This window comes from Ornithorhynchus anatinus, chromosome 9, assembly GCF_004115215.2.
Source record: "Ornithorhynchus anatinus isolate Pmale09 chromosome 9, mOrnAna1.pri.v4, whole genome shotgun sequence".
NCBI classification, from domain to species: domain Eukaryota; kingdom Metazoa; phylum Chordata; class Mammalia; order Monotremata; family Ornithorhynchidae; genus Ornithorhynchus; species Ornithorhynchus anatinus.
Window position 1 is genome coordinate 49,627,547 of NC_041736.1, and position 22,074 is coordinate 49,649,620.

The window sequence follows — 22,074 nt, forward strand, 5'->3', positions numbered from 1 at the left end:
TCAGTTCCCGCATCTGTAAAATGGGGATTAAAAGTATGAGTCCTATGTGGCTCATCTACCCCAGCGCTTAGTACAGTGCCTGGCACATAGCAAGTGCTTAACAAATACCATAAAAAAGGATCTTGCAGACTAGCATTATTATTATTATTATTACTAGAGGAAATTTATAGACTAGACATATATTTGCTTGGTGTTCTCTGAGATTGCAGGGATGGAACTGAGTGAGCTAATATCACTTAAATCAACTCCTGAGTCTTAAAATCTCGGGACCGAGGTTTGTCCACTGGGCTCAATAGGGGACTACATCACTCTCTGCAGTGCTCAGTACAGTGGTGTGCACACAGTAGGCTTTCCGTAAATACTACCGATCGATTTATCCACTGACGTATCTGAAGATGAGTGGAAGAGTGAGCTGCCTTTTATTGCGCTTGAACTGTATTAAATAAAGTGCTACCCTGGCTAAATGGAGGCAGTGGAGGGGATTGAAAGGCTCAATGCCAAAACTAAATCTCCTTGGTCAGACAGTTCTCTTCCTCTTTACAGGATAGTATTCAAGTATTTAGTCTCCAGCCACTGGTCTCCAGGAATCTGACCTCTGACCTCTGCTCTTCTCCAGTGACAGAGTTTAGTTGAAGATGTGCCAAAATCGTGTATTCAACCTGGTTACTGAATGAAGTGATCAGGGCCTAAGCCGAGCATTAGGGATAATGGGCTGTTGTCAGATGAAATATAAACCTGAGGTCCTAAGTGCATTCGCTAAAGATCTTGTAGAGTTCTTGGAAAACTGCCTTATATTCCTTGTACCAACTAGGTGCTCACTTAATGCTATTCATAAGTATAGGTGTTGATGCTGGTCAAATTCTAATGTTTGCAATTGCCTTTCACCAAATCCCTGCTGAGAAGCAGCATAGCGCAGTGGAAAGAGCACGGGCTTTGGAGTCAGGGCTCATGAGTTCGAATCCCCGCTCTGCCACTTGTCAGCTGTGTGACTGTGGGCGAGTCACTTAACTTCTCTGTGCCTCAGTTCCCTCATCTGTAAAATGGGGATTAAGACTGTGAGCCCCACGTGGGACAACCTGATTCCCCTGTGTTTACCCCAGCGCTTAGAACAGTGCTCTGCACATAGTAAGCGCTTAACAAATACCAACATTATTAAATCCCTGAGTAGTAGTTTAAATGCAATCGAGGTAAACTCAAAGCAGCCTGGCCTAGCGGAAAGAACACAGCCCTGGGAAGCAGAGGAATTGGGTTCAAATCCTGGTCCCACCCCACGTTGGCCGCGTGACTCTAGACAAGTCACAGCTTGTCTGGGCCACGTTTCCCTCGTATGACAAATGGGGATTCATTGCCTGTTCTCCCTCCTACTCAGATTGTGAGCCCCACGTGTGACCTGCTTATCTTGTATCTACCCCAGCGTTTAATACAGCGCTTGACACAGAATAAGCTCTTAAAAAAAATCACGATGATTAAATTCTTGTCTTTACCAATCATCAGGGAAAGCTTTTTTTAACATTTGTTAATCTGAATATTTGCTATATTGAAATTGGCTCAGTGTAGGAACATCAGATACGTGTTTTAAAATACTCCTAAAATGAAAAGTGTAACACTTTTGATTTTTTAAATACAAAAGTTGGTTGTTTTTAGTCTTCAGGATCAATGCGTAGTTGGGTCTTTTTCAGAGGTTCTTTGGACTCTCAGAAGACCAAGTGAAAATAAGTCACCTGGTAAAGCATTTTATACTTTGAACTTGATTTATGAACTAACTAAAGAGGAGCATTATTCTAGCATAATTAGCAAAACTGTGCAGGGCTAATTTGGGTTCCTTGCCATAACTGAAATCTACATGAAGGTTTTATTATAAAACTTGGTAATTTTGTATTAGCCTTAAGAGTAAGTTTTTACAGTGTGCAGATATTAGATCTACTGCAATAAAGGCTCTGAGGAAAATGAAGTGTAAGCATAAATTTCCTTACATGTTCTCTGCAACTGCTGACATTTGTTAAAGCGAATTCCCAAATTTCCATATTTAGGCAAACTACTGCAGTATTAATTTCTAAAAGACCCATATAAATCTAGTGCATTTTAATAGACATTTAAGCAAACACAGTATTTAATTTTTTATTAACTTTCAATTAAATTGAATGAGTATCTCTTTTCATGAATAGATGTCGATTCATTTCCTTTTTCTTTAACTAGGTCTAAGAAACTGCAGCGTATGCACAAAAATCCTTGCAAAAATAGAGAGGAAAATATGAGGTGATTAAAAAAAGATTCCTAGCACATATTTGTGCTTAACTCGTATTGTATCCCTCTGAGAGAGATCAAACGTTTTCAATGCTGTGGTATTGATGAGTAAACTGAGGTTAATGACTGAGGTTAAATGACTTCCATGGGTTGCAAAATTCTAGTTATCTCTACGGAGTGCTGGTTTTCTCTGTTATTTACTGAAATTTTAATCAATAAATCAATCAATGCTATTTACTGAGCACTTACTCGGTGCAGACCACAGTACTAAGGTTCTAAACCTTTCGGCTGCAATGGATCGTATCTACCAACTCAACTGTACTGCACACTTTCAAACGCTTAGTACAGTGCTCTGCATCCAGCAAGTGCTCAGTAAACACCATTAGTCGATGGATTGATCACTCAGGAAAGCTGGTGGTTCTTCGTAAACCAGGCCAGATCAGCATGGGGACTCGGTTTGCCGGGAGAGGGAAGGAGAAGGGAGAAAGCAGCGGCAATCTCTTCCCAGGCCTCCTCTGCCTATCTGTTGCCGAATTGTACATTCCAAGTGCTTAGTACAGTGCTCTGCACATAGTAAGCGCTCAATAAATACTACTGAATGAATGAATGCCTACCAGTCCTTTCACACCCACTTTGTTGCCCAGCCGTCTTAAGGATGGATGGATGGACCTGTGGCAATTTGGGTGGCGGCATGGGATGGAGAGGCCGTGGTCGGACCAAATAATTTTTTAAGTGAGTTTGGGCTATGGAGCTGCCAAGACGGGAAGACCCAGGGAGTCATGGAAGTAAACGTTGAAAAGACTACAAGTAGTGGGGCAAGTGGAGCTGGAGGGTGGGAAAGGAATCAGTCGGTCATATTTATTTAGTGCTTACTGTGCGCTTACTGGGGACAGTTCAATGTAGCAATAAATAGACACATTCCCTGGCCACAGTGAGCTTACAGTCTAGAGGGGGAGACAGTAATATAAACAAATAGATAATGGATCGGGGGATGGGGTCAATGAAGGGTGCAAATTCGAATGCAAGGGCAAACCAGAAGGGAGTGGGAGAAGAGGACATGAGGGCAAGGAAGTGGAGTAAAGAAAAATAAATTAAAAAGGTTTATCTAGGAGACGGGGCCGGTGCCACTGAAATGTCTGTACTCCTGGAGTGAGTGCAAGAGGAAGTAAAAGATGTCCACCCACTGGGTCATGCTGAACTTGCTCTGTTTTGATTTGGCCCAGGGGGGTTGGAGCCATTATAGCTCTGTCTCCTGAAGAGGGAGCACCCACATCAACTGTTGGATCAGACCTCCTGTTTCCAACTTTACCATGAGCCTCTTGATCCTCTTTAAGAAGCCCGATCTGCTGATTTGCAGGCTCCAGGCCAAAGACCGGACTCCGGTTCAAACCGTCTTGGGTTTCAGCTTAGACTTTCAGAGTTCACTGCGATCTCAGATCTCCCCAAACCCAGGCCATTGCTCAGTCTCCTACGCTAAGGCTCTACGACCTTTCAGCTCCAGCGGCTCGTATCTTCCCACTCGACCGGACGGCGCACTTTCAAGGGGTTGGTACAGTGCTCTGCATCCAGCAAGCGCTCAGTAAATACCACCGATTGATGGATTGATTACTCGGGAAAGCTGGTTCTCTGCGAACCAGGCCAGATTAGGTTTGAATGGGTGGCATAGGCGAGCACTGCAGCTTCTTATCAGCTTTGGCCTGCGATAGGAGGGACGACATCTCAGTAGGTCAAAGATTTTGGCTGCCCCATTTAACCAGATTGTCCCCTTCCCAAATTTCTAGTGCAAGTGTTGGCCTGAGAGCGGGGAAGCTGCTGAAGGTAGGGGCAACCTAGTCCAACCCTACACGAACCTCCTCCGCCTCCTGACATTGTGTGCATCCAACTTGCAGGCAAAATGAGTATATGCACAGGTGCCAATTCCAAACAGGTAGTGGAAACCTTTTGCCCTTCTGAGTTTTTAGCTGTTGGGGTTGACCCCATTATTTTCAGCCCCACAGCTTTTGAACTGGACACCCGGCCTCATTTATTTCAAATCTTCTACAAGGCCTGAGCAGGCTTAAAAGAGCTATTTTTCAAGTGGCAATGATGAGAAGCAAATAAGGTCTTTCTGAACTGTTAACTCTTTGAAATTACCTACCATCCACATCCTCTATGCTGCTCCCACCGCCTGCTCCGATTGCCCTTCCCCCCTCCTCTCATCCTCCCAGTAAAAGTAGGCACCAAAAGTTGTATAAACAGATAATCTTAGTTCCTGATGCTTCCCGAATTTCTTGAATGCTCTGAATGGAAACATATGTATTCCTTAAAGTTAGCGATTCCAGTGACTTCTAAGCCGACAAGCTGAGAATAAGCAATTTTGGTATGTGCGGTTCCCTTTTTCGGGTCTTTTCATTTCAAATTCTCTATAAATTGATGTGTCTGATCCCAGGCCAGCCTTCTACCTCTAATAATTTCAAACTAGGGAGATTGTCAGACAAGCTCTGTGCCTCATTAGTAAAATTAGAATTCACACCTCTTAAGGGCTATTGGAAGGAAGTTAGTACGCATAGATCATTCTGGGAGAATGATGCTTCCTAAGAATAAGGAACATTTGGATACTTAAAAAAAATGAAAATATAACTTATCATTTTATTGTTTTGTGCTGTCTCCCCTGTGCATTCCTTTTTTGTGGTTATATTTTTCTTGAACTTAAATACCCTTTTTTTTTCTTGGGAGGTCATTTGGTCTGGTGGAAGACACAGTCTTTGGCCCTGGTTACCAGGAGTTTTGGGTTGTACTCCCATTTCTGTTACTGTCCAGTGGTGACTTCAGGAAAATCACTTAAACTCCCTAGGCCTCCATTTCCTCATCTGGAGAATGGAAATACTAATGATTGCCTCTCCCAAACCCAAAGAGAGGTTGTGAAGATAATAGCCATGAATGCTCTGAAAAAATTAAAGCATTCTACCAATTAAAGATACAATATTTTCTGGATTTTACTCAAAGTCATTCCCTATTTTCAACATCAATTCTGACGGTAAGAAGGAAAAAGGGAAGTGATGTAGGCAGCTACGTTTGAATTCTTTGAAGATGGTGGTGAGGACCCATGCTTGAAGGGATCACTGTTTAAATCAAGAGCTGAGTTGTAGCAGATGAAAGCAATAAGATAAAGCAACGTGAAGCATTATGCCACTGTATAGCCCCTTAGGAATTTATGGAGACAGGTAGTTATAATAGCAATAATGTTATTTATTGCGACACACTTCACTAAATCTACGGGTGAATACAGTGGAAGCAAAAACCAAACGACCTGCCCCCAAAGCAAGGGTCTTTAGTGAGAAACAGCTTTCCATCTACCCCTCGGCCTTGCCACTTTCTTCATTCAATCATATTTATTGAGTGCTTACTGTGTGCAGACCACTGTACTAGGAAGTGCTCCTGGACTTATTATTGGTTATCTGGCCCTACCAACTCATCCTGGACGTTGGACTTTAGGTTTCCCTGATGAAACAGCCCAATTCATTCAACGTGACATCTATTGCAGGTCCAAATCCTAATGTGGGACTATTGACAGGGAAAGCATTCCCCCTTGCCGGAAAAACAACACCCTGTACGGGGGGTGGCTTTTGGTGGGTCTGTGTGAGTTTGTTTAAACTGTATGGCTGCAACTATTCCTCTATTGTCCCCCTGTGCCAATGGGCTTTGTCCTCCATCGCCTTGGCACTGTGGGGCTTCTTTCCTCCATCCCCCTGGCACGGTGGGGACTCTGTCCTCCATCCCCCTGGCACCATGAAGGCTGTTTCCTCCATCACCCTGGCATGGTGGGGGCTTTCCTCCATCGCGCTGGCACGGTTGGAGGCTCTTTCCTCCATCGCCCTGGCACGGTGGGGGCTCTTTCCTCCATCCCCCTGGCACGGTGGAGGATCTTTCCTCCATCCCCCTGGCACGGTGGAGGATCTTTCCTCCATCCCCCTGGCATGGTGGAGGATCTTTCCTCCATCCGCCTGGCACGGTGGAGGCTCTTTCCTCCATCCCCCTGGCACGGTGGGAACTCTCTCCCCATCCCCCTGGCACAGGGGGCTCTTTCCTCCATAATCCTGGCACGGTGGGGGCTCTTTCCTCCATCCCCCTGGCACGGTGGGAACTCTCTCCCCCATCCCCCTGGCACAGAGGGGCTCTTTCCTCCATAATCCTGGCACGGTGGGGGCTCTTTCCCCCATCCCCCTGACACGGTGGAGGCTCTTTCCCTCCATCCCCCTGGCCCGGTGGGGGTTCTTCCCTCCATCCCCCCGTCAGGGCCCGACTCTTTCCTCCATCGCCCTGCCAAGGCGGAGCGCTTTCTCCCCCCGTCCCCAAAGGGGGCTGTTCCCTCCATCTTCCCCGGCCCACTGGGGCTTCTCCCTCCCCCCTCCCCCGCCCGCCCCCGCGGGCTCCTGAGGAGAAGGGCCCAGGCCGGCGACGGCGCAGGCGCAGAAGACGCGCGGAGCGGCTCCCTCCCCCTCCCTCCCTCCCCGGTCGGGTCCGCAAGTGCCCGGATGTGCAGCCTCCTCCGGCCCCGCCCCCTGCTCCCTCCTTCCCCCCCCCCCTTTTTTTTTTCCTGCCCGAGGTTGCGGGTCAGAGCGAGCCACTGCAGTGCAACCGTCACCAGCCTTCAGCCTCCCCTCCTCCTTTCTCTCTCTTTCTCTCTGTGCCTCTCGTCGTCCTCCCTTTTTCCGCCCCCTTGGGTCCTCCCCGTCCCCCTCTCCCCCCCCAGTCCCCTTCCCGGCCCGCACCGCCTCGCCAGGACCAGCCCGGACCCGCCCGCCCGCTCGCCGTCCCTCCAGTCGGTCCCGCCGGCCGGCCGCCGCCGCTCAAAATGGTGAGGCCGCTTCTCCCCGTCCCTCCGCCCGAGCGGGGGGTCCCTTCCCCCGATGGGCCGCGTGAGGGAGTGCGGGGGGGAGAACGTGTCAGTCCTCCCTTCCTCCTCCTCCTCCTCCGCCGGTCCCTCCCGCCATCCCCGCACCGGCCGCTGCCCGTGAAAAACGGCCCCGTTCCCGCAGGGGTGGCCCCCTCTTCCCCCGCCATCCCTCCCTCTGGGATTGCTTCCGCTCAGGGTGGTCACCTGGGGTGGCGGCCCCTCGCCCCCCTAAGTCCCGAAGCCGAGGCAGGAGGGCCCGCCGAGGATCGGAGGCCGGCTTCGTTCCTGCAGGACGGGCCCGAGGCCTGGCTGCCCGGGAAGGGGCCGCCGGATTCCCCCCCCTCCCTCCGGTTTCTGCACAATTGGGGCGCCTTTTTTTCCCTCCCCGCACCCCCCTCCGAAATTATCCCCCGTGGCGGAGGTGGTTTGTGAATCGTGGCGATTTAAATCGGCCCTCGCAGCCCCGCCGGGAAGCCCGAGGCGGGTCGGAGCGTTTGAGGCCTGGCCCACCATTGCCAAGAAATCAACGCCCTCTGCGATCCACATTGATGATTTGCCCCGCCTCGAAGTCGCCCTCCGGAGAATCGGCGAGTGGGCGAGCACGGCCCGGTCGCCCTCGAAGCCCCCCTCCCCCCCGCCATTTGGATCGACCGCTGGGGAGCCTTGGCGGCCGTGGTGTCTTTTTTGTTGTTGTTATGCTGTTTATATTTTGCAAAGCCGCCGGCCCTTGTCGAGGGTTGTAAAATACAGCGGCCCGGAGTCGGGCTGGGGATTTGGCAGGCGGGGCGAGGTTCTGCCTAACCTGCGCCAGCCGCCCCCATCGAAGAAATGGGCAAGTTAGGGGAAGGGGAGGTGGCTAACGAAAAAAACAAAATGCCAGGGAATCTCGTGGAGGAAGGTGCAGCCTGAAGAACGCGAATGCGGGCAGTCCTTTTCCAAAGAGGCGCGAGGTTCGTCTGGCAGAATGGCACGGAATAAACATTTCGATGCCGGAGCCCGACTCCTTTTTAAAAATTATTAATTTCATACTACACAACGAAGATCATCAGAGGCCAACTCTTTGGGACCCAAATAGGAAGGGGGCTTCCCTATTAAGATCCGCGGCCTTCCACTGACTGTTTTGATTGCATAGGACGAGGCCTGTGTCTGGCCCTTTTGGGGGTCCTAGGCATTGTTAAGTGTTGTGGGGCAGATGCGGTCTGTCAGATGTTTCGTGTGGGAGTGCGGGGCCGAATGATCCGGTTCCTTAGATTGGGAAGTGAATATATGGTTATGAAAACGAGTAGAGTTTTTGCGCAGTCCGTAGTTTTTATTTCGTGTGGAGCGGTGGCACGGGGAGCGTTATTGCACATGGCTATTGTTTTTTAAAAGCAATGCCGTGGTTTCCAGATATTTTTCCGTTGGGCCTCTCTTGACAGGTTTTCAAGTATCAGGAACTTCCTTTTAGTTTATTTTGAGGTTTCTCTTCCCATGTGCGCACTGCAGTCAATACTTCTTGCATTTCCTTGTGATCTCTCCAGACCTTCACCGTGTGGGCTCTGTCCATAATTCCCCCCACTCTGCTAAGGAGCCACCGACTCCTTCAGCCCCCGTAGAAAACTCCTTCACCGTTGATTCTCTGTTTCCTTTCTCCCTCCCGCAACCTAATTCAGTTCTGATAAGTGAGCACTCCAGTATTTTGTCAGAAGGTCTCTTGGAATTCCCAAACTCAGTTCTGGGGGAGTAATGGATGACAGAGATGGCAGTTCCGTCACATTTCTCACTGACCTCATAGAGAAACTTTGCAAAGTCTATTGGGAAGAAGTGCCCACCAGTGATTTTTTTAAAAGGCATTTGGAATTCCTTGAAGATTAGAATTTACTTTTTTTAAAAAACCCTAAAAACTTACATGATGGCATCATATTCTATATGAATACGAGGCTCCCGGAAAGGTGGGCTGGGCTGCCGTGGCAGAACTACTGTTACTGAGAAGCAACGTGGCCTAGCGAGTGGGAGAATCTGGGTTCTAATCCCTCCTCTGCCAGTTACCTGCTGTGCGACCTTGGACAAGTCATTTAACTGCTCCGAGCTTCCGTTACCTTATCTGTAAAATGGGGATTAAGACTTTGAGTCCTACGTGTGGGACGTGGACTCTTTCCAGCCCCATGATAGTACGTCCACCCCAGTGCATAACATAGTACACAGTAAACGCTTAAATACCATAAAAGTTAAAAGCAATAATAATAAAAAAAAATTAGGGTCCCGGGGCACAAACGGACAATGGCCACGTTCTGTGCCCAATCTCTTCCCTCGCTCCAGCTGGCAGGGATTGGAAGAGAAGCGAGGAGGGTTCCTCTGGCACCCACCAACTTGGCACTCAACCTCGAGCGGTTACCGCCTGCCGTCGCAACCACTTCTGGCCACCTCATTGCTGCCAGAGAGGAGACAAAGGATAGCCCACCAACTGTCTCACCTCCCGGATGAAGCCCTGGGGAACTGGGGCCTGGAGGCAATGGATTCACCCATCCTAGGGGCAGTTCAGCCGCTGGCAGACCCTCGGTCGTCCAGAGCCACAGAGTTATCCGTTCTCCAAAGTAGTCAACACGGAGTCTGGTTCAGATAAGCAAAAATTTGGAGGAACCCAATGGTCGTTAACAGTTAGGCGATGACAAGCACGCTCTCCTTTTCTTTCAGTTGGATGATTTTTCAAGTAATCGAGATGTCAATAATAGATTTTTAAATGTCTGAATTTTCAGTTTCCTCCTGGATGGTCCCTTGTGAAGCTCTAAGTAAAAGAATTGAATGAAATGAATGATTTCATTAGGTCAACTTGATCGTGAATGAAAAGAGTATATAATTTTTTTGCTCTTAAGGTTATAGTTTTAGACACTTCAAGGATCTCTTCAGTTACGAAGTCAACAAAGCCCTTGGAGGCTAGAAGTTCTCTTTTGTTGGTTCCCAGTAGCAAATTTGACTGGATCATGTTCTTGGATGTCCACTGTGGGCATCCTATAGGGAAGGTTTTTTGGGTTTTTTTGGAGTTCTTCATTCCTTTGTTTTGAGGCTTTTTTAAAAAAAAAAAAAAATTTTTCTTAGTTTTCTATAGACCATAAATGCTAAGAAATGTAGTGAACAAATTACAGTGAAGTACCGTAATTACTGTGTCTCTGAAGACTAGTTTATTCTAGCACTGTAACCTGAATTTGTAACCATTAGTAAGGACCTAAACCAGAACTTCCAAAGTACAGTCGAAATACCCTTGTTTGTATAATTATCTTAGTTGGCAGTGGTTTTACTAATATACAAGCTATATGCATCTTAAATTGGCAAAGGACACTCGGAACCAAGCTGAAGACCTGTTCAGTGTTCTTAGAATTGTATTCTGGGGGAAAACAACACTTTTAGGGATGTAGTTATTTACTCCCAGACTTATAAGTGTTTCATTAGTAATTTTAAGAGACTTACATGCAGAAGTAATAGTAACTCTTTCTGTGTCTCTGAGTGTTTTATGTAAACTTCAGGGGTTTTGCAGTACGCTATTAAACTGCACTACTTTCTGTGGGTTTGTCAAACTAGACCACTTCCCTTCACTTCTTCACACATCTCTTAGCCCCTATCAGCTTACTGTCCACACTCTCTCTTCCGTCATGTGAGGCTTTACTGTTCTATTTGCACTGCATTTAAGTGATCCACAGATACTAAAAATCAAAGTTGGAAGGAATGGGTTTTGTGCTATGGATTTTTTTTCGCTTTATTTTTCTTCATGTTTTGATCCTCCCAGAAATAACAGTATTCTTTTGGGAAAGATCCTGGAAATACATTCAGGCATCTTAAAACTCTAGGGATGGAAGGGATTTTAAGAAGTCATTTATTGCCGCCCACCAACTTGGCACTCAACCTCAAGCCTTGCAGATAGAGATTCAGAAATCAGTCCATTTACCAACCCCTTCTTAGCAAATAGCAAGTCAGACTTTATCTGATTAAGATGGAGAATAGTACTAGTATGTTTGTGTTGTATTTTCGGTTTTTAGTGGAATTCTTGTTTTATCTGATTCTTTACCTTGGTCTGATTTTTTTTTTCTTCCAACCTTAGGCTGGAATTTTACATAGCTCACCTGACTTATTCTATAATAATTGTCATATTTTTTGAGCACTTACTATGTGCAGACCACCATACTCAGCACTGGGGAGAGTACAATGTAACAGGGTTGGTAGACATGTTCCCTGGTCACCATAAGTGGTTGTATTTTTTGAAAAAATTCAGCCTCTTCAGAGTAAATTCCATAATAACCTTTTAATCCAGACACTTTGTTTATCTGTGTGATATCGCTAAAGTTTTAGTTGGTTGTACCCCAGTTGAAGTGGAGCTAACTACCTATACAGGGACCTTCTGTCTCATTTGCCCCCTCCAGCAAAAAGGCTGAAAACGAACTGGATCTGAGTAGAAACCAAGCTCACACCATAGTTATGGCCCAATGGGTCCGATCACTTGGAGAAATAATCTTTTACTCTGCCAAAGTAGCCAACTGTTTTGTGATTGAAGATTGTTACCCTGATCATTTATTGATCATAACCCCCTTAGCGTGGGGGTGTTCGAAGAATGCAACCCCCATTTACTGGAGAATTCGGTGTATTATTTTCACATCACTACAGAATTATGAGAGTGGTATGATGCCCTCCCTTATTCTTGCCCATATTATGTATTGTGGAAGAGATTGTTACATAACTGTTGCTTCTGAAAGTGAGTCTTTCAGTGACATTTGAGCATGTGAGCTTATTGTGAACAGGGAATGTGTCTGTTATACTGTACTCTCCCAAGCGCTTAGTACAGTACTTTGCAGGCAGTAAACACTCAATATAAGTGATTGAATGAATCTACTGGGGGTAGAGCACCGAATAAAGCCTGAGAGAGAATATTAAGATGCTCTCTCAGCTCTCTAAATTGCTGTTTGCAATAGTTAAAAGTGTAAAAGGCAGGTATAAACAAAACGAGGATAAATAAATCAAATTCTGAAGCATGATATTCTAGGTTTTTCGATGGATAGTCTGGTTTGCATTAAACTTGTAAAGAAAAATGGAGTTTTAGATTGTGTTCCTCTTCTCCCACGTCTAGTGATTTATGCTGTCTCCTTTCAGAACATGTACAAGTAGGAGGGATTTGGTTGTGTTTGTACTTTCTACGTAATAGCTTTTCCCTGGTGGCACCGAGGTAATAGAGATGTCATGAGTTTGCCTTTTGCTATAAGAGGTGCTTTTGTGGGGGGTGAGGCCGGGGGGATGAGCTCAAGTTGAAGGAGAGTCATAGCATGGAGTGGATGAACAGGGAGCAGAACATAGAATTGGTACTGTGAGGGAGACTGGCAGAAATATACTTAAAGTAGAGGGGTGGTTGGGGAAAGCCCTTGAGGTGCTTTTGATGGTATTGATACTATTCTGTACTAAATCCTGAAGCAGTCATAAAGCAAATTTGCCCTGCATGAGGTGAGGATTGGAAATACAGCCTTTTAGAGAATGTTCTGTAAGATGTCCTAGTCTGATACCAAGGAAAAAAAAATCCAAAACTGTAGTTATTTTACATCTCCTGGAAATAATGAAGCTTTTGTTCATTTGACTCAGCATCGCTTCTTTTGACTCCATACCTATAGTTGTACAAAAATCAGTCAGAAAATAAGAGTTGTAAAATATTTTCAATTTTAACAAGCTCATTTTCCGACACCTCCAGGAGAAATATATTTTGTGCTGCTCAAATGGCATTTTTGGTAATTAGAAGTCATCGTTTTGGAAAAACAAACAGCCTGCCTGATTTTGCACTTAATTCATCATTAGATGCATAGTTCGAGCATACTCTCCCTCCTTGCTTCATTATTAGTTTAGCTTCAGATGTTTTACTTGTGCTTCATATTTACCTCGCCAGAGTCTTTTCTAACTTTGCACACATGAGGTATATTTGAGCTGTGACTAGCATCTTATAATATTCAAACTAACCATTGGAAATTAGAGAAGGGAATAACGTGGAAAATTGAAAGCCAGTAGAAATCCAACAGAGGCAAGGAATCATCTCTCACCCCTAGAGAACACTGATAGATGATGTACCTATCTTTCCTCATTATCTACTTCTTTCCCCATCCTCCTCCTTCACTCATGACCCAGGCTAGAATTACACAAGATAAGGTGGAGATTTAGCAATTGCTTGGTTAATCGATGACACCTTGCGATCTGAGTGCTTTAATTTGGGTATTTGAATCAATTGGATTAATGGGATAATCACCTAAATCTCCACTTTGAGCTGTTTACACAAAGCGCAGTTGCACTTGTGTTTCTACCAGTCATGGAAGCTCACTCCCCTTCATTCTTTGTTCCTCATCCCCCCATTTCTCCCTCTGCTGCCTTATTTACACAATAACTGACCTGTGATTTGTGTATGTATTTGTGTACATTTACCTGTACATTCAGTTATTTGAGCTGTTTCATCCTGAGATGTTTGTACTGCTTCCTGCAGTGTGTCCTTTCTTGTGCTTTCAGTACCTGTAAGAAATTTTGGCTCTTCCCCATTAAATGGTGACCTCCTCGAGAGATGTGTATATTGGGGGGGTAGGGTGGGATATATATCCTGCTACTGAACAAGCAACCTGGCCAAGTGTAAAGAACACTGACCTGGGACTGGAAGCACTTGGATTCTAATCCCAGCTCTCCCACTTGCCTGCTGAGTGACATGGGCAAGTCATGAAAATTTCCTTCCCCCGTTTCCTCATCTGCAGAATGGGACTGAATACCTGTTCTCCCTCCTCCCTTAGAGAGCGAGCCCTACGTGGACCGAAGCCTATGTCCAACCCGATTAGCTTGTACCTACCCCAGCGTTTGTTTAGTATAATGCTCGGCACATAGCAAGAGCTCAAAAAATACCCGAGTGGTTATTGTTGTACTCTCCCAAGCCCAGAGTGCACTTCCTAGGACTCAGTCGATACCATTAATCGATCGAGTCACCCAACCTTATCCTGCCTATTCCACAGAGAAGCTAAGAGGAAAAACCTCCAAAAATAACCGTCTGACATGTAATGTTTACACCGGTAGTCTCATCTTTCAGTTTAACGAAGGGGTTTTTTTGGTCACAGTTCAGCAAGGAGGGTTGGAAAACCTTAAAGCAAATTCGTTAAGGTGTCATGATATTGTATCTTAGAGCCTCTTGGGGGAATAGTAGTAATAATTGTGCTACTTCAGTGCTTACTATGTGTTAAGTGCTGGGCTCGGTCCAATGCAATCTGATCGGACCCAGTCCTTGTCCCACAGTCTGAGGAGGGACAATCCCCACTTTACAGATGAGGGAACTGGGGCACAGAGAAGTTAAATGGCTTGCCCAAGGTCACAGCAGCCTAGTGGCACAGCCGGGATCAGACCCCAGGTCCTCGGACTTCTAAGCCACGCCGCTTCTCAGTTGGGAAGTCCAAATTAACTGCTGCTGCCAAGGAATTGTGGCGGTCTGGTCTCCCTCCCTGCTGCCAAACAGCCTGGGATCTGAGACCTGCCCAGAGGTGTGCTAAACTGGCGGAGGGGGGTGGAAAAGGGAATTGGCATCTGTGGAAAAGCTTGAATTCACCTTGTAAATGAGATGAATGTGCTCAAGTTATGGTTTTAGGGGGTGACTTGGCAATTATAGCCAGTGTTCTTTTCCTCCTATTGGAGAGCTCTGTGCACATGACTGTGAAACTATTGTTTGCTTGGAACTAGTTTTCATCTTTAGTTTTGAGTACTTGGTACTCTTGCCTCTTAATGAGTCCTACCTTTCATTTTAGAGTTAGGTAGAGTTTTCCGCAGATGTGTGGGCACATGGTGAAGATGAATGTTGGATTTAGAATCTATAGATGGTTGGCGCGAGAAGAGGTTCTTGGAGGTATTAGACTGGCATTAGATGCTGGAAATGATTAATAGCTTGAATTTGATTTTAAGGAAGCGGCATGACCTAGTGGACAGAGCACAGGCCTGAGAGGTGGAAGGATCTGGGTGCTAATCCGGGTTCTACCACTTGTCTAATAATAATAATAATGTTGGTATTTGTTAAGTGCTTACTATGTGCCGAGCACTGTTCTAAGCACTGGGGTAGACATAGGGGAATCAGGTTGTCCCACATGGGGCTCACAGTCTTAATCCCCATTTTACAGATGAGGTAACTGAGGCACCGAGAAGTGAAGTGACTTGCCCAAAGTCACACAGCTGACAAGTGGCCAAGCCGGGATTCGAACCCAGGACCTCTAACTCCAAAGCCCGTGCTCTTTCCACTGAGCCACGCTGCTTCTCTAAGGTCTATTGTGTGACCTTGGTCAAGTCACTTAATTTCTCAGGGCCTCATTAACCTCATCTGTAAAATGGGGATTAAGACTGAGAGCCCCTTGTGGTATAGGGACTGTGCCCAACCTGATTAATTTGTATCTACCCCCAGCACTTAGTACAGTGCCTGACACATAGTAAGCACTTAACAAATGCCATTAAAAAAATTACGTAGTTCTTTAATTTCCAAAGTCTTTCTTCATGAGCATTTTCATTTTGTCTTTAGAGCCTCCCTAGTCTAATTTTACAGATAAGAAAAACTGTAGCACTAAGAGATTACGTGGCTTACTCAGGAGCACTTAACCAGCTAGTAGTAGAGGGGAGACTAGAATCCAGGTCTGTTGACCCCCAGACTGCGGCAACAGCCCAGATTTGCTTTATGTATCAGATTTGCAGACTTCTGAGAAACCTTATTTAGACGCTATCACAGAGTATTTTTCAGTGGTGGGATTAGGGTGCCTTTGCTTTTTCCAGTTTCACACCCCTGTTCCCTTTCCTCTTTCCTCCCTGCTGTATCTAGCTCCTCCTTTATCATCAGTGGTATTTATTGAGCTGATTGTGAAGCTCTTGGGAAAGTAAAATGAAATCAGGGCCCATAATAACTGTCTACCAAGGAGTTTACACTATAATGGATAGACAAAAAGTTAATTACAAAGAGTGGGAACATGTGGAAGAACAGTAGAGCAGGCAATATTGCAGATCTATCTGGGTGAAATAGTTGAATAAATAGTCGAATAAACAAATATACCTCTGCATTTAAGTGGGAGCATAAAGAGAGGCTACTGGATACATTTGCCCTTTATCAGCTGAGATGAAACCACTATGTTTAGCCATCTGGCCATCTTGGGTGTTAGCATAACCAACATTTATTGAGCATCTGTAGAGTCTGCATTAGGCACTGGGGTACATAAAATAGAGTTTTAAAAAAATTCACTGTCCTTGAAGGGCCTTCATTCTAATGGAAGAGACGTGGGGACCTATATGGCCAAGTATACAGTTTTTAAAAGGGTAAGATGGTTACAAATGAAAAATACAGAATAGGCAAGTCAGGCAGATACTGGCGTGTTAAGATGGCCAGTGAAGTAGAATGACCAAATAGATGGGGAAATGCCCCTTGGAGGTGACTCTTAGAGAGCTTTTGAAGATCTGAGGTGGTGTAAGTAGTAATGGATTTGAACTTCATGCTACTTAGGCTTCTAGGAGTCTGAAAATAGGGATGTTGTCATGCCAGAGATGAGGAGAGAGCAGGATGTGGAGGAATGGGCAGAGCTTTCCTTCCAGTGCTGCCCCTCTCCCCTGCCATCTCTCCCTGCTCCCAATCCCCCCCTCTGTCCAAGCCAACATTCATTCAGTCTTATTGCACACTTACTGTGTGTGCAGAACACTGTGCTAAGAGCTTGGAAGAGTACATTACAGCTGTAAACAGTCACATTCCCTGCCCACGACTGATAAAGTTCTGCCCCTGTACTTTTCATGTTTTCTCTTAGAGATGAGAGAGAAGACGAAGAAAATTACATATGAGAATGAAACCTATCCACACACTCTTTTGAAGTGAGCTTTTCTCCCCAGAAGCACAAAGCATTTGTGCTGAACTGGAAGCTGCGTGAGGATGGGGCTCATGCAAGTTACTGTACTCTCTCATGCACTTACTACAGTGCTCTTCACCCAGGAACTCAGTAAATACTATCGATTAATTTGACCGACTTTTTCCCTCTGTTTTTGGTCATTTTTAGTATTCTCTGTGCTGTTTTTCTCCACTGGAAGTTTGATGCTTTCCAGGTTTGGCTCTTTAGAATTTGTTGTTTCCTATTCTTTTTATTAAACCCTAATCCCACCCACAACTCTTTGCTGCCTAAAAGAAAGTTGTGCACCAGTTCCTCATATTGGTACTTGGTATTATCAACCCTTCACTCATCTCCTTGTCAACTGTCCCCACCTACTCTCACACCCTCTTATTGTCACACTTCCATGGTAGTTACTGCTGTGCATTGGGAGATGTATGAACAACACATAAAATTGCCATCCCAGTGCGAATGGGCAAAGGCAGGCACTTGATTTCAAGTATCCTGAGTTGAGAAGAAAATGATCTCTAAGTATTGTATTGTTTACTCTCCCGGGTGTTACTCGATGGCTTTCTGGGACCTTTTTTTATAAAGCTGACCACTTAATGGTGATTTCCCAAATGTTTTAATTAGCTCTGCTGAGATACTTGGGTTTCATTCTTGACAAACCTTGGGCTAAGGAAAAGTCATGGTACAACCAACAGTCGGGCCTCGAACAATATTGTGCGTGACCTCTTCTGACATCGCATCTCATCCAGGTAGATGCACATTGTTCGAATAACCTTTCTCCCTCCGCCATCTCTTGGGAAGCGGTGCTGCGGAGTGGAAAGAGCATGGGCCCGGGAGTCAGAAGATCTGGGTTCTAATCCCGGCTCTGCCACTTGTCTGCTGTGTGACCTTGGGCAAGTCACTTAACTGTTTCGTGCCTCAGTTCCCTCATACATACAATAGGGATTCAAAACTTGTTCTCACTCGTACTTAGACTGTGAGTCTTGACAGGGACGGTGTGTAAACCTGATTATCTGAAATCTATCCAGGCACTTAGTACAATGCTTGGCACATAGTAAGTGCTTAACAAATACCACGATTATTATTTTCTATTTATCATTATTGTTATTATTTCAAAGCACATGGTAAAAGTCTGCATTCTGAAAAACCAGTCTATGGTTAAAACTCTAGTAGTATTTTTTTGAGTTTTTTTTTTTTGTTTTGTAGTATTAACTTTAGTTGTTAAAATGTGCCATAATCTGTTGGGGAAGAATTCTTTCATTTTGCCAGATCAGATCCATTATGATCCTTTATTATCTGGAAGATCTCAACTTCAGGAAAAAAATATACTTTTCTACAAGTTTTCATGCAAATAGTGGCAGTTAGGAATAAACCACCTCATTGGAAGAGTTGTTTCTGAGAAAAATGTTTCACTGACAATTTTCAGGGATGAACCTTGCAAATTTCTACCCATCGAGCTTTTGAGTAGCGCTGATGCCCTGTTGAGGAGGCTCAAATGGGAATGACGGGCTCGTCTCTATCTGTAGCCAAATTGTACATTCCAAGCGCTTAGTACAGACTCTGCATGTAGTAAGCTCTCAATAAATACTGTTGAATGAATAAAAGTATGACACAAACACTGCATCGAGATTCAGACAGAACTGAAAGTTGCAGAACAGTTTTATTGTTCAGCCTTATCTATGGCTTTGGTTTCTGGCTTTTCCACATGCCATGAGTACCAAAGTATAAGACCCTAAGCTCCTTGTGGGAAGGGCACTTGTCTACCTACTGTTGAATCTCATACTCTCCCAAGCAGTACAGGGCTCTGCACACAGTATGTGCTCAATAAATACCATTGATCGACTGATTAAGAGTCAAGACAGGATCAGAAACATTGAGGTCCTAGAATACAATCAGAACACACCAACAGAGAAGCAGAGCAGATGAGGAATATACTCAAACTACTTCTGGGTAATTGAAGATGCGGTAGTTGGAAGAAATGCTTTAAAGGCCCAGTGAAGCAAAACCTCAAATGCCGAGGTACAGCAGCGGACAGTTGGGAGATAGCCACAGAAGACAGGTCAGTGTGGTGGGCAGTGACCAGAGATGAATGAACTGACTTAGAGCCAGATGTGAAAGTGTGTAGCTGTGATCTAGCATGACTCCTCTGGCTATGGTTTGGAAGTTGCTGATTCTCCCTCTGCGTGTGCATTCCGTGTCATTTCTAAGGGCTCCTGTGTGACTGCTCTGGATTCCTTTGCCACCCTTCCTCTCCTAGCTGCCTCCATCGTGCTCCATCCACATGAACGGAGGCCGGGAGGAGGCCAGTGAGCCCAGCGTGCAAATGTGTTCGAAGGCATGTCAGCCTACATAGTAAAAACCTAGTTGAGAAGCAGCATGACCCAGTGGAAAGGGAACGGGCTTGGGAGTCAGAGGACCTGGAATTCTGATTGCAGCTGTTCCACTTGCCTGCCCCGTGACCTTGAGCAAGTCACGTAACTTCTCTGTACCTCAGCTTTCTCATCTGTACAATGGGGATGAAATGCCTGCTCTCCACCTCCCACCCTTAAACTGCAAACCCCAGAGTGGGACAGGTATGTGCCTGACCTGATTCTTATACCTATCCCATTGCTTAATATTGTGCTTTGCACCTGATAAGCACTTAAAATTATTATTTATATTACTGAACCTCATCTGTGGGACAAGTGACATCTCTTGGCTTCTGTGCCGGAGATCGCCAACAACTGGTTTGCATAATTGACGCCATGGTTAGATCATATGACTCCCACTTAAGGAAGGATTCCAGGGGTGATCCTAAGAATGGTAGATTGAGTCTCACCTCCATACCTGGGAAATTGGTAGGGGCTATAGTTGAGAAGTGCCTGGTATGTCCTAAGCACTTAGTATATGCCATCAGTAGCAGGAAAAATAACACAGTTTCTGTAAAAGGAAATTATGCCGCATTAATCTACTGGAATTTTGAAGGGATTATGAGAATGTAGTCAGCCTCTCTTCCTCAATTTCCTTTTCTAAAGACCTGAAGTCTCACTCCAAAAGACTTTTAAAAATTGGGATTGGAGGGAATATCATGGATAAAAAAATGGTTGAAAAAGTAGTAAATCTCTTTCGAGATGGAGGAATGTATATTGTTGAGTCTCCCAAGGATCAGTGCTAAGATGGGTTTCATTTAACATCGTTATAAATGATCTGGAAGACAGAAAATCAGGTTTACTGATGACATTAAACCCTTCCAGATGGTGAAATACCCTGCTGATGGGGCTACATGGCAAGAAAACCCAGAAGTGTGAGTGAATGGGCTAATAGCATAAGTGCTTCAATGTGAGCAAATGCAAGGGAAAATAAATGATGAAAACTACATGGAATTGGGGTTTAAGATAACGGTAGCAAACATCTCAGGAAAAGGATCTCTCTCCTGGTCACTGAAGACTTCATTCAGATCATTTGTGCAACCAAAATAGCCAGCTTTCAGGTACAAACAAAATAGGAGTAATTGGCTATTATATAAAACTTTGGCATCCCTATATGTTGGAATACGCTGTGCAGTGAAGAGAAGGAAGGTAGGGGCAAGGAAAGACACAGTGTTTCTGGAAAAAGTACAAGAGAAGGGCCACAAAGCTGATCAGGGTGATATAGAAGGACTCTTCAGAATAGGAGGAGAACGACTGAGGGGACATGGTTGATATCTTCAGAATCCTGAAACAGGTCAATAAGGTCAGCGTGGAACTGATGCCCTTTATATCCCATAACAGAAGGAAGTGACTGCAATCCTTTAAGCTTGAAAGTGGCAGGTTCAGAACAAAAGGAAACCCCTTTCCGCGCAGCGGAAAGTAGCCGAAAGTAGCGGCCAGAAATCATTAGCAGGATCGAGAGGTTGGATAAATACTCAGTCAAGAAGTCCTTAATGGGTTGCTAGAGAGAGAAGGTAGGGATCTAGAAAGAAATATCAGGTGTGTTAGATGGCATAACCGTAACCATTAGGACAGAGGACGTCCCACAGTTCATAAAAGCACCTTGGGCCGTAGTGAATGCGGAGTTCGATAAACCATTAGCCCAACCCAGTAACATTTCATAGTGGCTGGAGGATCCCCAGTTTTGCTGCTAATGGTCCAAGCGCTGTCCTAGAAGCTGTGTGTTGGTCGGAAGACCGCCTAAATTGTCTCCAAGGGTGAAAATAGGCCTATTGGGCCTGATCCATAGTGCCGGTAAAACCATAAGTGATGGTATGGCATTCCGGTATGAATTATTTAGAACCGATTCTTTTTGTCCCTTTTTAACTTTTGCACCAAACCTCTCCGTGCTACAGGTCCTGCTCCTAAGTTCTGCAGCTCCAACACTGCAACAGATGTCACACTGACCTGGGATGGGAACGCAAAGGTTCTGGAGCAAATGGGAAAGTTCAGGAGTCCCCCCCAGGCTAACTAATGCTCTAGGTCTTTGTTCTTCGGGAAATTGATGTTGGTGACATCAGAGTTCACTTGTTGCCCGCATAATATGTATCACATGCATCTAGTCTGGTATTGGCAAGCATTGCTCGAGGCTATTCTAGTGCCTGGATGTACTGGTCAGAATTAGAATCTACTTTCAGCAGTGGCTGTCTTCACCCTCACCCCCGGCCTCCTTTCTTCCCCCAGCCTTCCTCAAGTGAACATGTCCCTCATTTGTTAGGGAGATGATTCGTGCTGTGGGATGGCTCAAGTGGTCCTCCCTGTAAGGGAGCAAGAAGCTAAGGATGTGCTGGGCTAATTGACATTTCAAGGTCACTTTTAAAGGATTCCGTGATCTCAAGGAATATGATAAGGGGTTTATATCCTTTTGAATTTTAACTTTATCCCCCTAAGTGAATTGACTTTATTCCTAAGAGGGCAGTGGTGTTTTAGGAAAACCAGTTTTGTCTCTCTGAATATGTGGGCAAAACTTTCTGTGGAACCAAATTTGAGCCCCTGAAAGAAAAGTTAATGGCATTTAAAGTAATGTTTTTCTGTTACATTCCTGTAATGTGTGCATCTGGCCCTGTGAGTTGTGGATGACTCTCTGCTTCTAATGATCTAGATCAGCAAATGACTCTTTAATTTGATGAGGTTT

The 22,074-nt window shown here is 45.2% G+C and overlaps 1 protein-coding gene across 1 annotated transcript in view; it reads left to right on the plus strand.

Annotated features, from left to right (window-relative positions):
• The first annotated feature begins 6,800 nt into the window (after nucleotides 1-6,800).
• The window catches only part of PPP3R1 (protein phosphatase 3 regulatory subunit B, alpha), a 57,455-nt gene continuing 42,181 nt past the window's right edge, over nucleotides 6,801-22,074 (plus strand). Inside the window, exon 1 of the mRNA XM_007672083.3 lies at nucleotides 6,801-7,081. Coding sequence (XP_007670273.1) covers nucleotides 7,079-7,081 — 3 coding nt within the window. The 5' untranslated portion in view covers nucleotides 6,801-7,078. The remainder of the gene's footprint in view (nucleotides 7,082-22,074) is intronic.